The sequence below is a fragment of the Tiliqua scincoides genome, chromosome 6 (assembly GCF_035046505.1).
Source record: "Tiliqua scincoides isolate rTilSci1 chromosome 6, rTilSci1.hap2, whole genome shotgun sequence".
NCBI classification, from domain to species: Eukaryota; Metazoa; Chordata; class Lepidosauria; order Squamata; family Scincidae; genus Tiliqua; species Tiliqua scincoides.
The window spans coordinates 26,464,757-26,482,856 of NC_089826.1; the positions used below are offsets into that span (position 1 = coordinate 26,464,757).

At 42.8% G+C, this 18,100-nt stretch overlaps 1 protein-coding gene across 19 annotated transcripts in view; it reads left to right on the forward strand.

The window, feature by feature from the left end:
• ANK2 (ankyrin 2) overlaps positions 1-18,100 on the forward strand; it is a 411,206-nt gene that overhangs the window by 319,231 nt on the left and 73,875 nt on the right. For 18 of the 19 annotated variants that reach the window (XM_066631612.1, XM_066631616.1, XM_066631619.1 and 15 more), the window contains 9 exons: positions 1,586-1,684; positions 1,923-2,120; positions 4,436-4,534; positions 6,039-6,137; positions 6,585-6,782; positions 7,105-7,203; positions 7,310-7,411; positions 10,860-10,958; positions 13,373-13,471. In XM_066631612.1, coding sequence (XP_066487709.1) covers positions 1,586-1,684; positions 1,923-2,120; positions 4,436-4,534; positions 6,039-6,137; positions 6,585-6,782; positions 7,105-7,203; positions 7,310-7,411; positions 10,860-10,958; positions 13,373-13,471 — 1,092 coding nt within the window. The remainder of the gene's footprint in view (positions 1-1,585; positions 1,685-1,922; positions 2,121-4,435; positions 4,535-6,038; positions 6,138-6,584; positions 6,783-7,104; positions 7,204-7,309; positions 7,412-10,859; positions 10,959-13,372; positions 13,472-18,100) is intronic. The other variant, XM_066631626.1, reaches the window with a different exon arrangement.

Consider the following 18,100-nt stretch of genomic DNA (forward strand, 5'->3'; position numbering starts at 1 on the left):
ACAGCCACCTCATATAATCACCCAAGGAAACTGTTATTAGAAAAGTAATTATATTTGAAACATAATATCCTTACAGGCTGATCCTAAGCATGTTTAACAAGAAGTAAGTTGATTATTTCCCTGGGATCTGCTTCTTAATAAGTGGGCTTAGCATTGCAGCCTAAACCTAATTATTTGTGATTTCCATTTTTGTCTATGCTGTTTAGTTTCAGTCATCCAAATTTTGATGAAAAATACCCTGTTCTGGTATTTAAGTGAGGTTTTGTTTTGTTTTTACTAATAACTGTGTTTACATATGGAAAATGTATTGCACGTATGCATGTATAATTTAAGACTGACATTACTTAAATAATTTACTCAGGGAAATAAAGCTAACAAAGTTAAAATTTTCAATATGATCAAATAAAATAGATAGTAGTCGGTGTTTGGATGTGAAGCTGTTAACGCTTTGCTATTGTTTGTGTGTAATAGGAAGCATTTAATATCGGTTAAATGTGCCAGCTGATATTTGAAAGTAAGATTCACTTTCTCAACTATCTGTAAAATAAAATAAATTGAAAACATGATAATAAATGAAAACATGGGATTACAGTGAGACGAAATTATGCATCTGGATCTAGAAACAGAGGGAGATGTTCCTATGAGTTGCATTTGAAACATAGTGGCTGATCTGACTGAAATTTTTAGAATAAGCTTAATTGACTTCCAATAGAGAGTATTTTGCTAAAAATCTAAACCCCTACTGTACTTATAGTTTACACGGTAGTTCAAAAACTAACAAACAACCAAACCAGAATGGCTTGCCTCCTGGGCACTGTACTTGTTTTAGGGCCCAATCCTATTCTGGTTTATGCTGGCAGATCTTGTGATCCTCCTCAGTAAGGCCCAGGCTGCTGGCATGGCAGGTGCTCTGCTGTTCTGTGGGCCACTGGTGCCAGTGCAAAGCTCTGAGGTTGTGTGCAGGTGACACTGGCCGGCAGAACCTCCTCTGCTGCAAGTAAGTTGGCAGCTGGAGTGGATGGGGAGAGGGTTGGTGCAGACCAGGCTCTGGAAAGATTTCAGCAGTAATCGCATGTGCGGAACTTACCCCCCCTTCCCGGCCGAATACAATGAGTCTCCTCAGACTTATACCCACTAAAGAGCTGGTGTAGGTCTGAGGAGACTCACTGGGGAGCAGAAGGCCTACAAGGAGGTAAGTAAAATGTTCTTTATGTACCTCCCCTGGGCTTCTGGTTTCCTGCTGGCCCATAGCATGTGGCTCATGCTCTATCCAGTAGCACTGCATGCTCTGGGCTGGCAGGGGATAGGATTGGGCTGTTAGTTCATGATAATGATAGCTTAACTACAATTGTCAGTTTTAATGGCTAGGCTAATCTTTACTACTAGATACAACTCTCAAGACAGTTGCTCAGGGGATGACACATTAATGGAAACAGTTATAGTCATTTCAGTCCTCATAAACTAACTTTTATTTATTCAAAGGGCAGAAGTTTGATTACATTGTATTTGACTCTGACCAATATGGATCAAATTAAAAGTTTTTGTTCAGATGTTTATCAAATTTAAAACATCTGTTTTCTTTCAGCGTGGAGAGACTGCATTGCACATGGCCGCTCGTGCGGGACAGGTGGAAGTGGTCCGTTGCCTACTGAGAAACGGTGCTCTAGTTGATGCCCAAGCAAGGGTAGGTATTTAGATGTGTGTGCTTTCCATGTTATTTATTCTACACTATAAGGGCAGTGTGTCGTACGAATTATATTGTAGTTTGAATTATATTGTTGTTGTATGGAGTGTTGGGGCGGATGATGCATCACATAATCATCTTCCTTGAACATGCCTGAAATACTTATTTGAAACGGGAAATAATAAGACTTCACTCTTTAAAAAACCTGTGCTAACTTCTTCCCTGCTTTGAGTTGTAGGAGGAACAGACTCCTCTGCACATTGCCTCTCGCCTGGGAAAAACAGAAATTGTCCAGCTATTGTTGCAACACATGGCTCACCCTGATGCAGCAACTACTAATGGATATACACCACTGCATATCTCTGCCCGAGAAGGTCAAGTTGATGTTGCATCAGTTCTCTTGGAGGCGGGTGCAGCGCACTCCTTGGCTACTAAGGTAAAATGGGAAGATTTGATACTAACCTCCCAACACTGAGCCAGCTAAAAGTAATGGATAGTACGAGTCTTAGACTTCTGCCAGATGAATTTGAATTCAAATCTCTGCTCTGGCAAACCAGAGCGAACTTGGTTTGATTCTCCCCATTTCTTTGTAAAATGGGAATAATAGTAACATATCTCACAGAACTATGGTAAGGTCAAGCAAAGTAGATAGTACTTAATGAGGCGTAGGGTGCAATCCTATCCTGAGCTGGAACAGGCAAGCCAGGAGGCTTGTGCTGTATCCAGCGCAGGATAGTGGCCATAAGCAGCTCAGCCAGAGGTAAGGGGAAACATTTCCCCTAACCTATGGGTAAGGCCTGCTGGCCCCAATGGGCCTCCTTGGATTTGTGCCACTCTGGAGATGGCATAAGTCCGAGGAGAGTGGAGCGGCTTAAAGCTGCTCCATTCTCCCTGGGAAAGGGGGTTGGGATCTGGCAGTTACCTCCCTCTCCCTGTCCACCTACCCCTGGGACTGCCCCCCACCTGCCCTCCCCCCCACCCAGGAACGCCTCCCTCCCTCCTCCTTCCCGCCTCCCCATGCCTACATTTCATCCTTGCATCACCTCATCCGAGCCAACACAAGGCGCAGGGAGGAAGCCGGAGCAGAGGCTTCCCTCAGCCTTCTTGGAGCGCCAGCCTGGCTTCCTTCCAAAGTGGTACAAACATGCCTTATGGCCAAGTCTCAAGTCCCTTGGGCCGGCCTCTCTACCAGTTAGGATTGCGTCTAGTAAGCAAATTTAGGATTGTAGCCTTCAGTACTACACAATGCAAAGCATTTATAATGCTCTGATATGTGCACAGAGTTAAAACTAGCAGAGCCACAAGTACTATTGTTATAGTTTGCATTAGTGTATCACTTTCTAACTGCTGCTTTCCCAACACAGTGATTCACAGTGCAGAGGTGTTTGATCACAGACAGATAATTATTAGCACCCCTAAAGTACCTGAGATATTGTGATTTGGATATCCGTAATCTCCCACTGACTCCTTTTCAGGTTATTCATTGTTGAGAGTTGCTTGATTTAGACTTTGTTATTTAAATAGCTCCATTCATGCTGCTTCTATTCCTGATTAATGAAGAAAGTGGATTGTTTTTTTTTCAAAAGGGCACCTGACCTCCTGTATAACAGTAATAGCCCAATCGTAACCAACTTTTCAGCTCCAATGCAGCTGTGCATTGCATCCTATGGGTAGGGGGCAGTCACGGAGGCTTCCTCAAGTTAAGGCAATGTTTGTTCCCTTACCTTATATCCCTTACCTTATATCTGCATTGGCACTGGAAAATTGGTTAGAATTGGGCTGCCAGTTGTTGCCTAGAGTGCAATAGAACATAAAATTGCTATTTTTATATTACTAGTACATAAAAATGGTACATAAAATTACCTGATTTTAAAAAACAGTTTGGGGTACAGGCGAGCAAACTGCTTGAGACATCTAAATGGTTCAGAAATGATCCAATCTCACCAGAAAGGAAGAAAGATGAAGGGACACATGAGATTGTATTCTTTGTGAATGCACCCATAGAAGTAACTATTGCCATCATACAGAGTTCTGCGCTAAGTGGAACATGTCCTTTTAAAGCAGTGGCTCCCAGCCTGTGGTCCATGAGACCCTGAGAATTGGTCCCTGAGGTCTCAGGGGAAAAAAGATGATCCCTTTGATCACTTCCAGTGTCTCACCAAGTGACTGCTCCCCCACAGACCACTGAAGTGTCAGCTGTGGCTGGAGGTAGTCTGCTCTTCGCCCTCTCTGGTGGTCTAGTGCTTGCTGAAGTGCCAGCTGTGGGAGGGTCCATTCCCCACCCTTTCTGGTAGTCTGTGGAGGAGTGCTCACTCTGTGAGATGCTTCCCCATGGACCACTGGAGCAGGCGGAGAATAGACCCCCCCCCCCTGCAGCTGGCTTTTCCAGTGTCTTGCTGAGCACTCCCCCATGGGCTACCAGATTGAATTGTATTTTTTGTGTAGTGGGGATAGAGAGGGTTGCCGGTCATGTAGGCGGTTGCAGGTTCACGATAATTCCAATGTTTGCCTCAGTGGTCCATGGGCTCCTAAAGGTTGGGAACCACTGTTTTAAAGAAATGATGCTTTGTAAGTGGGGATATACAATATGAACCCTTAAGTGGTTGTTTCTTCTTCTTTTTCTCCTCCTCCTCCTCTTATTGCTACTACATTAATTTGAGAGCTAATTTCCAAGATGTTTTTAGTGGAACAAAGGCACAGACACTGTAATATTATACAAATACTCTGGCTTTGCATTTGAATATTTTACAGAAGGGATTCACACCACTTCATGTAGCTGCCAAATATGGAAGCCTGGATGTTGCACAACTCCTGCTGCAGCGTGGGGCATCTCCTGATTCAGCTGGAAAGGTAGGAAGTTGAGAAAATTCTTCAACTTAAATTCACCCCTTACCAAGAAATTGTGCTTTTTGCTAAAGAACCTAATGTTAAGATTTAACTCAATATTACATAATTACATATTCAGATACTATCAACAAATGGTATTTGAATGTAGAATGACAGCTAAAATATGGTTTCTCTTTTAATATATTCCTATAATGTTTTAATTTGATAAAGACGCTTGCTTATTCAGGTCAGCGCTTGCAGTTGTTTCCCCTAGCAATTATTACAGGTGTTGGTTATATAATTCAGGCTGCAATCCTAATCACATTTACCTGGGAGTAATCCCCATTGACTATAATGGGACTTACTTCTGAATAGACATGTGTAGGATTGGGTTCTCACTCTCTGATCAGAGGCAAAATGAGAGTGGATTTAGTTCACTGATTTCTAGACTTAGATCACTGATTTATCATATGAAAGCCTCCTTCCTCGTTGATTGCATGCATCTCATGAAAAGGTTGCCCACAAATTCAACAATAGTAATCAAGTGATGCAAACATTTGAGAATCAGCATGCTCATGATGGATTACTGTTGCCCACATTGATGCTAAAATGTCATATTACAAAAATGCTGCCAAAACACAGTTGTCCACTGCTCCTTGTCCATTATGTCTATTTAAGCTTGCCCTGTACTTCCCTGTCCATACCAGATACGGGCAGTGACGTGTAGCCGGTATAGGGAAATGCACACTATAGTCACAGTTGGTCACATGACAAATTGAACTATGTGATACAGGGTCCAATCCTATCCAACACTGATTCAGCCACAATGCAGCCCCAAGGTTCTCTTACCAAGGAGGCCTCCATGACAAATGTTCCCTTACCTTGAGGAGGCCTCCATGACAGCCTCCCCATTGCAGGATGTAGCAGATGCCTGTTGGCCTGGCTGCATCAGTGCTGGATAGTTGGATAGGATTGGACCCAAAGAGAAGGAAGCAAGAGCTTGACTCAGGGCTTCCATTTTCAGCAGTGGCTCCATGTTGTTCATAAAATGTCCTAGGGTTCTCAGAACATTGACATGTAAATCCACTTGAATTTCTCAACGGTGTGCCTGGTAGAACATCTTGATTGAGTTGTTTTTCTGTGTTTGTCAAATTATTTCATAGATAAGATGGAAAAATTTTATGGTTTTTTTTTTTTGTTCTGTTATGCTGTGAGTATATTTCTCTTTGATTCTCACTTGAGTGCAGATCATAGTATATGGTTAGGATTGTAAAATATGAACTAGATTGATTAAAATTAATTCTTAATTGCTTATCCCCCTTTGAAAGTAAAGCCCTTGAATCTAATTCCTTATTTAATGTTGTTTCTTTTGTAAGTAATATCTCTAATATGGAAATAATTTGCCCTGAATTAAATGTTGTGTTGTGTTTCTGTTGGTTAATCGCTTATTTAATTTGCATTGTTTTGCAATGTAACAAGGTAGCGCTAACAGTCACTTAATGCCGTAACATAAACCTGCCCTTTCCAGAACGGCCTCACCCCCCTCCATGTTGCTGCTCATTATGACAACCAGAAGGTGGCGCTACTGCTGCTAGAGAAAGGTTCTTCTCCTCATGCTACTGCCAAGGTGAGATGTCCTACTCTGTTCAAGGAAGCTTCACGGGAGATCAGATCGTTTAAGAGAATATTAGAAGTATGTAATTAGGAACAAATAATTATAATAAAACTGCTTAGAATCTAATCAAAATAGACTGTTAAATTTTGGGAGGAGAAATTGCAACTACCAACTTGATTTAAAAAATAGGCTTCTTGTTCTATAATCATATATAATCCTTGGAAGGTTTCCAAAAAAAAAAAAAAAATTACGGCATAAAAAGATTGCCTGCTTTGAACCCACACAGGGATCCCTGGGCAGTTTCTTGTTGAATGATTTTTCCCCTTGGGTGAAAACATTAGGCTCAGTAGGGATAAGAAAACAATGATCTTTCTCTGAAAAAAATACCTTCCTATTATTTACTATGAAAAGACAGTAGGCATTACAAATATATATTAATACACGGCAACTGGTTTTTAGAATGGATACACTCCTCTGCATATTGCTGCTAAGAAGAATCAGATGCAGATAGCCACAACCCTGCTGAATTATGGAGCAGAAACCAATATTTTGACTAAACAAGGAGTAACTCCACTTCACCTGGCCTCACAAGAGGGCCACACTGACATGGTAAACCTGCTTCTGGAGAAAGGTGCCAACATACATGCGACTACAAAGGTAACATCCTTTTACTACTTTCATATTACTGGTGATGAGTTAGTCTAATGCCATAAGGAAAGAAAGGACAATGCCATAAAACAATTAACTCAAAATATTATGTTATGTTAAGGATGCAAAAACAACTAGTTATGTATTATCACACCTGGGTAACATAAGCTTTCTAAAACACGTATGAGTCACGTTTCAGCCTGAATGCAATGTTCAGGCTCCTGTTCTGGCTATGATCACCCCCATAATGTTGATTCAGAAGGTTCATCTAGTGCAAGTATTGTGGGCTTCTTCTGTAATGAACTGAGGTCTCTTTCTATTTCATTTACAGAGTGGACTGACTTCTTTACATTTAGCAGCTCAAGAAGATAAAGTAAATGTTGCGGACATGCTGATAAAGCACGGGGCAAAAAAAGATGCTCCAACTAAGGTATACCACACACACAATGGCTTCCAAGCTGGTGGACAATGTTTTCAGTACAATATCACATTCACAACTCACATCTCCTTTTTGCCCCCCTCCCCTTTTGCCATAGCTGGGTTACACACCATTAATTGTGGCTTGTCACTATGGGAACATCAAGATGGTGATCAACTTCCTCCTGAAGCATGGTGCTAACGTTAATGCTAAGACAAAGGTAAATATTTGTTCAGCATTTCCTTTTTTGCTGCAGTGCAAGCATAAGATAATCATGTTTGTATTTGGAAATTTTCCAAGGTGGTGCGCTGAAAGCAGAAAATGACAGTGATGGACTATAGTCAATTTGGTCAAATTTACAATTCAATACTTAAAAAGAAAGGCTCATAATAATTAATAATGTGTTTTTGTGAGTACATGTGCACTTTAGAGGCAATCAGAGATGACCATGCAGATGAGTTTGAGCATGTAGTTTGTAGGTTTCCAAAGAGTTATTTTGTTTATGAAATGAAATCAGAATAGAGTTTCAGTGGTTTGAGCCATGGCAGTAATCCATTCTTGATGTTGTATAAGGGCCAGATTCCAGTTTATTCAGTTAATCGAGTGGTTCCCAAGCTTCCAGAGAGTTTGGGAACCCAAAATAAGTGTTTGCAGGGGAGGGAAGAAGGCAGCAATGCGATAACCAGGATTGCATCATTGCCAGGGACCAGGGGAGAGGTTTAACTTACCAACAGCAGCACTGGCCTCCTGGGGTGTGTGTGAGGAGCCCTGGACACCTCCGTAAGGCTCTCCAAGCCTCACAGTGTCTAAAAAATAACAATCGCGACCAACTTCTGGTTCGCTAACATGAAACTGGAAGTGGGTCATAATAGCTATTTTTAGTGATTTTGAGGCTTGAGGAGCCCTGTGGAGGCATCAGTGGGCTTCCTGCACCCCTTGGGAGGCCAGCACTGCTCTTGGTAAGTTAACCCCCTCTTGGTCCCCAGCAGCAACTTAATCGCTGCCTCCTTTCTCCTTGCCCCTTAAGGGAGGGCTTAACACCCCAGTTTGGGAACCCCTACGCTAATTTATACAGTTAATGCATGGAGGTGAGAAGTTAGGTGACTTAACTGTAAGGAGAGAAGCAGTATATAAATGTTTTAAAATACCCAGGAAAGGGGGAGTGATGTGGGATCTTAGTCTTACTCCAAGCTAATAGAACTCCCAACTCACCTGTAAGCTTAACAAAACTGTCCAGCAGCCATTGGCACTGGTCAGATTCTACTGGTCCCGTAAGTAAAAAATCCAGGCAGTGGAGCTCAGACTGAAAGAAGCACAAGTCTAAGATGACCGAAGAAAGGCGCACAAAGCTAATGGCTGCCTTAGACCCTCCCCTTTTCCAGGAAGCAATCATAAGGGTGCTTCCACTTTCCTGAGTCTGTCTCATGTGCACGAGAGCAGTTCCCACCTCAAAGGCAGCAGCCAGAGAGCGGCATTCCAATATTATATTCTTTCTGCATTTGTATAAACAGTTGTGTTATTTGTACTTGAAGCAGTTTTGGTCATGATAATAAATGGAAAAGATGAGACGTGAAGGGTGCAGTCTGAACCCATTTTCTAGCACTGTCATAAGGGCAATGCAGCTCCTAGGTATGGAAACAGACATTCCCTTATTTTGAGGAGGTCTCCCTGAGTGCCTCCCAAATGCAGGATGCAGCACATGTTCCATTATTATTATTATTATTATTATTATTATTATTATTATTATTATTATTATTATTATTATGAAAAGCAGTATTTATATACTGCTTTTCCACAAAAGTTCACAAAGCGGTTTACAGAGAAAAATCAAATAAGTAACGGCTCCCTGTCCCATAAGGGCTCACAATCTAAAAGATGCAAAACACCAGCAGACAGCCACTAGAAAAGACACTGCTGGGGTGAGGAGGGCCAGTTGGCCATTGGCACAGCTATGCCAGTGCTGGAAAGTGGGTTAGGATATGGGCTGAAGTGACTTAATCCTTTTGTTTCCCTTGTTTGTCAAGTCTGAAAGGAAACCTTAACATCTCTTGTGGTAGGAGTTATTAACTCAAATGGAAAAGGATAGAAAGTGCTGGGAGCAGGAAGTGAAAGTCAATTGTAACCTCCACCACCTTTCCATTCTTCTTTACATTCAAGTTAACTTTGTATAAGTACAGTTTATTTAGGCTGCATGGATTCTGCAGCTGAAACAAGACATAGAAGTGCCTGCATGTTGACGTAACAGACTATGTTGAAGAGGCTGCAATATATTTTGAAAAATTAGGCTAAAGGGAACTGCTCTTTAAATTGAGTGAATCCATACATGTGGCTGCCACTAAGTCTGGAAAGTGATTAAAAACATTTTTTTTTAATACACAAACTTGAAAGAGAAAATGGGCTAAATTTCAATTAATATCCCTTTAAATTGCATCCAAGAACGTTTAGTTAAGTTTGGCAGACAATGAGTTATTAACAAGATGATTCCTGTAATTTGCTCTTTGTGGATTATTAAGGTTTTTTTTTTTTTCCCCCCCCTAGCATTTAAAATTAGATCTAAATGATTACCTGTTTGATCCTGGAAAACAGCTGGACTGAAAGCATTGTGGTATTGCATCTTAAGTTTTCTGTAGTACCCAGTGTTATGTAGAATTAAAGTAGCCTTTAGAACACAAGCCTTCCAACCAGCACATACAAAAGGGATGCCAACTGGATAAATGAATTACAACGCAATCCTGAGCTCCCGTGGCACACAGTTTCGGCTGCACAGAAAATGGCTGCTGCTGGATCCTGCGCACCACGGGCTGCCAAGGGCAGCACCTCGGGAGAACGGAACTTTTGACCCCTTCTCCCAGGTAAGGGAAGTAGCCCCGCAATGGCTACTTAAGAACGCCTGTAAAGGTATTCATGTAGGGCGCTGAGCCCCACATGAATGTGCAGGATCCGGTGGAGTGGAGCTCCACCAGACCTGCCTCCTCCTTCCCCCCCAGCATGCCTCCCACCCGCCTTCCGCCTGCCTCCCCGCCCCGCTTACCATGCCGCAGCTTGGCGATCCATGCGACTGCCGAGCAGCAGAGGCTGGGTACCCGCCTGGCGCTAGCCCAGTGCCGGCCAGCCCAGTGCCACGGCTGCTCACCAGGCATGAGACCTCGCAAACGTGCCTTATGTTTGCGACAGTGTGCACTGGCTATAAGCTGGCACGCACTGTTCAGGATAGGTCTCTTAGTGTCATCTGCTTGTTTTTGGCCAGAAATTAATGAAACTTCTGTCTTATGGTACTGAAACCACTGACTGAATAAAGTTTCTTGAATTGTTTCCAAAATCTCCAGAATACTCAGACTAGGTGTTAACGTTGATAACTCTTCCAAAACTTTTTAAGAGAACTGTTTTGAAGCTGCCAACTCAAAGTTCAGTTTTCACTGAATGTCTTGGTTTTTATTAAAGGATCTACTGTGTTCCCAGTCTTACAGTGCAATGTCTATACATGTGGACTCACAAATAAGTCACACTGAGTAGTAAGTGGGAGTAAAGCTGCATTTCTGTACAGTTACCTGGATTAAACTCCATTGAACTTTTATAGTTACATTTGAAGTCTTGATGTTGGACAGTGAAGACAATGGAACTATATAATCTATTTTTTTTCCCTTTTCTAAATATATCACTAATTACAGAATGGGTACACTCCTCTGCATCAAGCTGCCCAACAAGGTCACACACACATAATCAATGTTCTTCTCCATCATGGAGCCAAACCAAATGCAGTCACTGTGGTAAGTCTGACAATTACTTGTGATACTGCTGCAAGTCACTCCCCCTAACTTTTCCCGGATTCATTGTTTGTGCACCCCCCAATGAACACTCGAGACAATGGACTTGGGAGAAAGGGCCACTTTATTAGTAGTTAAAGACAGTACAGAAGGAGAGGCTGAGACCTGCAGTTGCTGTGGCAGCGAAGCACCTGTGGTGCGGAGGCTGGACCACCAGAAGGCACCAGAATTGCATCTGTCCCCCGGGCTGGGCATGCACCCGACTCCAAGCCTGGCCGCTTTCTCAGGCGGCACAGTTTATCCAGGTCTACCCCACTAAGGGGGAGGCAGCCGGACTGCGGGCAGTGCCACCTTGAGCCTCTGAGGCAACCCCGCAATCCTGGCCAGGGCCCCGTCCATGCCCTCGTTCCGCTGGGCCCCTGAGGACTGAAAGTGGGTTCTGCCCTGCCTATGCTGTCGGAAGGTGGACACCGAAGTCCATTTCACGCCTTCTAACCTGCACCACCTGATGGCATAAAGTGACCGATGTTAGTCAGCAGAGGAAAACCCCCCAACCCCTTACAGTCTGAGGTAGGTGAAAAAACTGCCCAACACCAGCCAATTCTGGCAGGCAGCAAAAAATTCCTACCCGGTCCTGAATGGCTACCAGTAGAACTGTTCTAGGGGTGAGCGGGTGGGTGTCAGTACTGTGCCCACGTACAAAGGAGGAAGAGGGCTGGGCACCAGTGCCCTAAGAGTCCTCTGAGACTGCCCAGCTCTCTTCCAATCCCTCCACAGGGGAGGAGACTCTTGTGTTCTAGGCTGGGCCAAACAAATCCTGATCTCACTGCTTACATTGCACAATTGGCATTCTGTTATCTCTTCTCCTTTTTGTTCTTTTTAGAAAGTAGGGTGTATTAAGCAGCTAATCTCATATAACTGAATGTATTGGTTGAGAAGATCAGTATTAAGATGCAGGATTAATATTTAGGGATACGTTTTTCTTAACATTATGTGTTGTAGGCCAATGATGATTAGCACCTTACATGTCATACAGGCATTCTTCATCCTTGACCAAAAATTGGGCAGATTTGCAGAAAGTATATGTTATTAGAATCTAGTTAGTAGAAAAGTAATTTGTTTTTTTTTTCTAAACCATATTCATAGTTTTATCATTCTTAAAGCAGCTCTTTTAATTAGCTTGGGACAAAGAAATTCAAAGAAAGAATCAAGAGAAAGAGAGAATGTGAGGTAGCTGGGGCAGGGGGAGGAAGAGCAGAACTGAATTCTATCCAAGATCAGCCCAGAAGGCAAATATGAGAGGTGTACCATAGGGTGGACTCTCAAAGCAACCAGCAGGGGAAAAACGCTCTACAGCAGAGTAAGTTGCAGCATTTGGGACAAAGGCTCTGTAAAGCTATTCTTTGGGAAGTAAAGGCATGCATCAGCTTCCCCCTCCCCCACTGGAACCCAGGAAGTGGGTGGACTATAGTTCTTCATGATCACCACTATAGTTTACAAGTCACTATGCAGAGGATTGGATCTGCATCAGCTACTGCCACCTGATTCCCACCTCCTCCCTGTAAGCTTCTCGACTGAGCCCTGGACACCTGGCTGGTGTAGCAAAAGATGGTGGGGAGCAGCAGTAGCAGAACTTATAGAATGGCACTAGGCAGAAAGAGAACAATCTACTGTTGCTCCCTAATGCCACCAAGAGCCCAATGGAGACATTTACCGGGAGGCAGTGGGAAGCCAAAAACCGCTTTCTTTCCCTGGTTCTATTTAACAACTTCTGAATTCCCCAGCTCCTGACGCAGCTTGGGGGGGGGGGGGAGGTGAGCAATACATCTGAATAACTACAAAATGTTACTGGGGAAACAAGATAATGGTCCATTGTTTTTGCTGCATACCAATAGTCTCCAGTAAGTAATTCTCATTCAGTCAGGACTATGTGAAGCATGAGTTGGACTTGTTTCAGTGTGCCGGAGTTCTATGCCCGTTGCACCATGTGCTTGAGTGATCTCTTTTTGTATTTTCAAAAGGTACACTTTACCTGGTGGACATGGAATTCTTATTGAATTCACTCTTAATTAATTATTTTTTTTCCCAAAATTAGGGATATTAGCCTTCAGCAAAGACACATTTTAAACAGTGATGTAGACACTTGTGGGTTAAGCCATTAGAAGCATGCAGTGGATTTTTATTAAATGTAGCAGACAGATGTTATGTGTGTTTTGTTACTATGGCAATAGAAGTTCTAGTCTGAGCAAAGTTGCGAATAGATCCAGATTTAACAGTAAAATACACTGCTTTTTCCTAAGTTACTGCCCTGTTTTGGATGGAAATGCTGGCTCATTCAGTGTAGGGTGTGATCTCATTGGCTCATATCACAGTCCTCCCTCTTGTTTTAATTCTCTCTCTCTCTTTTCTCCTTTCAGAATGGCAACACTGCCTTAGCAATCGCTAGGCGTCTGGGTTACATCTCAGTGGTCGATACGCTAAAGGTTGTAACTGAGGAAGTGATTACCACCACAACTGTGAGTATCAGCAGCCTTCTCTTTGCTCTTTATTCAGAGGGACCTTTCTGTTCTGAATTAATCTGGATTCTGTTTCTCTCCAATATGTATTATTTCTATTTTAAAGGGATTTCTTTCATTGCAGTAAATATAATTCCTTTTTTCAAATGGGAAACATGAACATTCCATGGTAGAAATAACAACTTAGTTCATGTGTACAGTAAAACATTCTGTTTGCATTTCAGCATGCCAGTAATCAAACTTAGTGTTACTAATTAATATTTTGGCCACAAGTTAGTTATGCCAGAATCCTTGCATTTAAACTGTTGCCATACCAGTTACATTCATGGGACCAAAATATTTTAAATCTTCTTGTTTGACTGACTCACAAACTGGGCTGCACAGGTCCCGATTTACCTTGATGAAAAATATCACTCCTGTTCCTTCAGTACCAAATAGGGAACACACAAACAGTCACACACAGCAGGCTTGAGCATTAAGCTTGTAGCAGACATAGCAGAGTTTAGGAATTCAGATGAGTTACAATTTCATACTCTGATCATGTTTGCAAGGAATTTCTATGTTGCCTAAATAGGCATTCCCTACATAGGAATCCCTACATTCTGGGGAGTTTATGTATGTTCACTTCTAATTAACTTGACAGTTGAAAGTGTCCTAAATTAGTACTGAAGGAAACAAATACAATAAAAACCCAAGGAAGCTTTCTGAGAAACTCAATTGTGCAAATAGTGCAAGTGAAGAAGGTAGCAAGGAAATTAATTTGAAGTAGGTTTAAAACTAGTTAAGCTTTATAAAAAGTCATGAATGAATGCGCTGTATTTTTCTTTTTTTTAAAAAAAGTTGCACTTGCACTGGAGGGCCATTCTACAAGTTACATGAGACCTGCCATTGTTCCTGCAGCAGGAGTAAAGTGAAATGAGGGCAAAGTAAGGATGGGAGACAAGACTAAGCAGAGTTTTAAATAGGCCACAACTTTATTCATTACAATTTTTATGATCTAGCTACATAAGGGTAAAGAATCTGAGAGCTCATATACTGGTAAAAGAGCTGCATCCTAACTGCTAGAGAGGCTAATGATGTCAGAAGGCACAGGCCATATATCACCACCAGCAACCACCTGGGTCAGATGTAGGTGTCATGCTAGTTTCTGGAAGCATGAAAAGGTAAAGGTTCCCTCCGGTGTTAAGCCTAGTTGTGTCCAACTCTGCTTATCTCTGTTTCTAAGCCGAAGAGCTAGCGTTTGTCTGTAGACACTTTCCATGGTCATGTGGCCAGCACGACTAGAAGCCTAAGTGCACAGAACGCAGGTACCTTCCCTCCAAGATGGTACCTATTTATCTACTCTCATTTTTATATGCTAGGTTGCAACTGCTAGGTTGGCAGGAGCTGGGACAAGCAGCGGGAGCTTGAAATGTAATAATAGCAAATGCTCCCACATTTCACAGGTTAAGCATGCAAGAGTGTAGGGCTCTACTGATGTTCTTTCCTGTACCATCAAAAAAGATGAGAGGATTCTTATTTGGGAGGATTGGACCCCAGAGCATTCCAATCCCTGCTGAAGGGTGGGAACTTGGCTTCATTTGAATATAGGCATTTGCCTTCTTTATCTGCAGCAGGGATCTCTAACCTTTTTGGCTAAAGGGCCACCTTAAATATCTGGAACAGTGTCGAGGGCAAAAAAAAGTAATTAAATATAAAATTTAAATAAATTCATTAGAGATGGAACTTGGATGAATGAATAAATGAATGGGCTCAAATGTCCAGGACTTCTCAAGAATGAACACAGCCCAAGAAATAAAGCACACACTTACATGGACCCCCATTCCCCTACCCCACAAGCAAAACTCTGGTTGTGTTTGATCACCTGGGCCAGAGGCCCTCAGAGGATCAGAGGCTGGCCATGGGCTGGATAGAGGCTCGCCGTGGGCCGCATCTGGCCTCCGGGCCAAGGTTTGGAGACTCCTGATCTGTAGCATGAAATGAGAGGAATTTCCAGAGTGTATGCAGTTACACTTCAGGCATTTTGTGTATATGTGCAATTTCAGCTTAAAAGGCCTAAGTGTGCCTTTTTCCTTTTTGCAGGTATGCATAAGGCATCTTGTAAGAGTCTTTAAAATCAAGTGTAGTATCAGATTCTTTAATCTTCAAACCGTAAAAATAGCCAAGTGGGTTGATTCCTACAGCGTGGAATGAATGAAAAACGCAATCGTAACCCACTTCCGGGCTGCAAACACGAAACCAGAAGTGGGTTGCAATAGTGTTTATCAATGTTTCCACGCTGCAGGGAGCCCTGCAGAGCCCCCCGCGGGGCTACTCAGACCCTGGTAGCAGGTAAGGCTTGCTAGGGAAAACCCCCTCTGCGCCCACAGCAGCGCAGTCCTGGGAATCATGTTGCTGTCTTCTCCACACCCCTGCAAGTGCTAAGAGTGGCTCAAACTCTCTCTGAGAGTTTGAGAATCGCTAGAATAGAGATATGTCAACATGGTTTGTTTCATTGCATTCTGCATGAAATTACATATCAAATGATATATAACATGATGGTACTACTTGAAAATACCAAGATTTAAAAATTTTTGGCTGGTAGTGGTGTGTCCTGTCCCATCCCATCCCCCCTGTACACATCACCTTGTGCAAACCACACCCCTTAGCACTGCCATTTTTACCATGATACAGCTCTGGTAAAGCACTCTTACAAGCGCATGCTACCCCCACTGTTTTGTTGGTTAGACTTAGATGAAGGATGAGGCGGTCCACCATGAAAAAATGGAAATCAGGTCCTACTGAATGGCAGGTGGGACAGTTTGCACTCTTGGCAAACTCTCACAACCATGTCTGCTTCAGATGTACTGATGGCTGCCTTTCCTGTTTGTTCAGCCTCTGATATTTAGAGGTCTGCCCAGATGTTGGGGGAAGTTTGAATCTTTGCCTCACTGCCCAAGATTTTGCGCAGACCACAGAGAGATTGATTCACCCTTGATTTCACCCAGAGGAGCTCTGAAAGCCAAATACAATTAAGAGAGCTGGTTTTAATTTTGAAAGCTCCATACAGTTTGTGTAGCAGAGTGGGTAAGACACTGATCTTCCCTGGTTTGAATTTTGCCTCTGCCATGAACTCAGTATTTCTTTTTATAATTCTAATTTTATTTTGAAACCTTTATATTGCAGCTTTCTTGTAAAAGGTTACCCAAAGCACTTTATGGTCAGAACAAAACAAAGGTTAAACACATGATTAAAAACAATCTATTTATTGTTAGATGGCAAAAATCAAGCCATAATTCTGTGGTGCCCAAACTTTTTCTGACTCCCTTGACATGGGCCATTGGCTGCAGCTTCCCATTAGGGCTACAAACAAATACTGTGTACAAATGTTGATAGTATCTCATTGCAATGGACTAGGGATAATGTTCCTAGAACCACTTATTTGGTTAACAGAACCACTTATTTGGATTTGGGAGGGAGAGATATTACCATTACCAGAGTTTATATTGCATTTAGTTCTTAATGATTCAGCTGTCCTCTCTGACATTGGTCTCTTAAAGCTCTTCTGCATCAGAGCTTTAAGCAAACGGTACCTTTATATCCTGTCCTCCTCCTAAGAGCTCAGGGAGGCATAGTGATTGTGTCTCATTTCTGTCTACACAACAAGCCTGTGGGATAGTTTAAACTGGGAGGCTGTGAAAGGTGCCAAGTTACCCAGTACAGGTATCCCCTGCTTTTCAGTGGTCCACTTTTTGACAATTCTCTCTTTTGATGCGTTTCACTTATAACCAGAAGTCATACATTCGATCCATGCTCCACTTTTGCTATCTATTTCATCGTGTTTGCATGATCAACCACGTGCTGCTTTTCCTTTCTCAATCGACTCAATGAGTTGTGCTTGTAATATTCATAATGGCAGCTAAGGCATAAAAGCGCATACCCACTGGCAGAACAGAGCTGGCAGAGGAGGAGAGGGCATGTGGGAGGCCATGAACATCCCTTGCACCACCCGGTCTTGCCCACTGCCGCTCTTACCATGCTTGGAAGTGCCAAAGTTATATACACCACAGGAAAGCTTCCTGCTCCCTTCCTGAACTTCCTCTCATCTACAAGTTACAGAACGGGGGGATGGATGGGCAGTTTACTGCAAGTTGCCAAAGCCAGTGGGCAAAAAGGGGACAGGAGGAGGCACGGTAAAAGATGCCACAAACAACAAGGGGAAAAGCATTGCTTGTTGCAATTGCAGAAAATGTGGATGCTCCCTAAACTTCTTTGACAGTACGGTTCTGCTGTCATTAAGATGAGGTCTCTTGTTATCTGGGGTGCTCCCTGGGGCATTTGGTGGGCCGCTGTGAGATACAGGAAGCTGGACTAGATGGGCCTATGGCCTGATCCAGTGGGGCTGTTCTTATGTTCTTATGCTTTTTTATCATTTCTGGTTTTCAGCAGTTGTCCAGTCCCTAACCCCGCCATTTTCAATCACTGTGCTACAGCACATTGGTGTGTCATGAACGGTCTCCAGGTGTACCATGGGAATTTGGGAGAGGTTTTTTTTTATTAGTAGGGCCATTGGGAGGTGTGAGCCCCCCACCAGCAGTGTGTTGTGCCTTGTCAGTTGTCAAAAAACTGATGGTGTGCCTGCCTTGAACA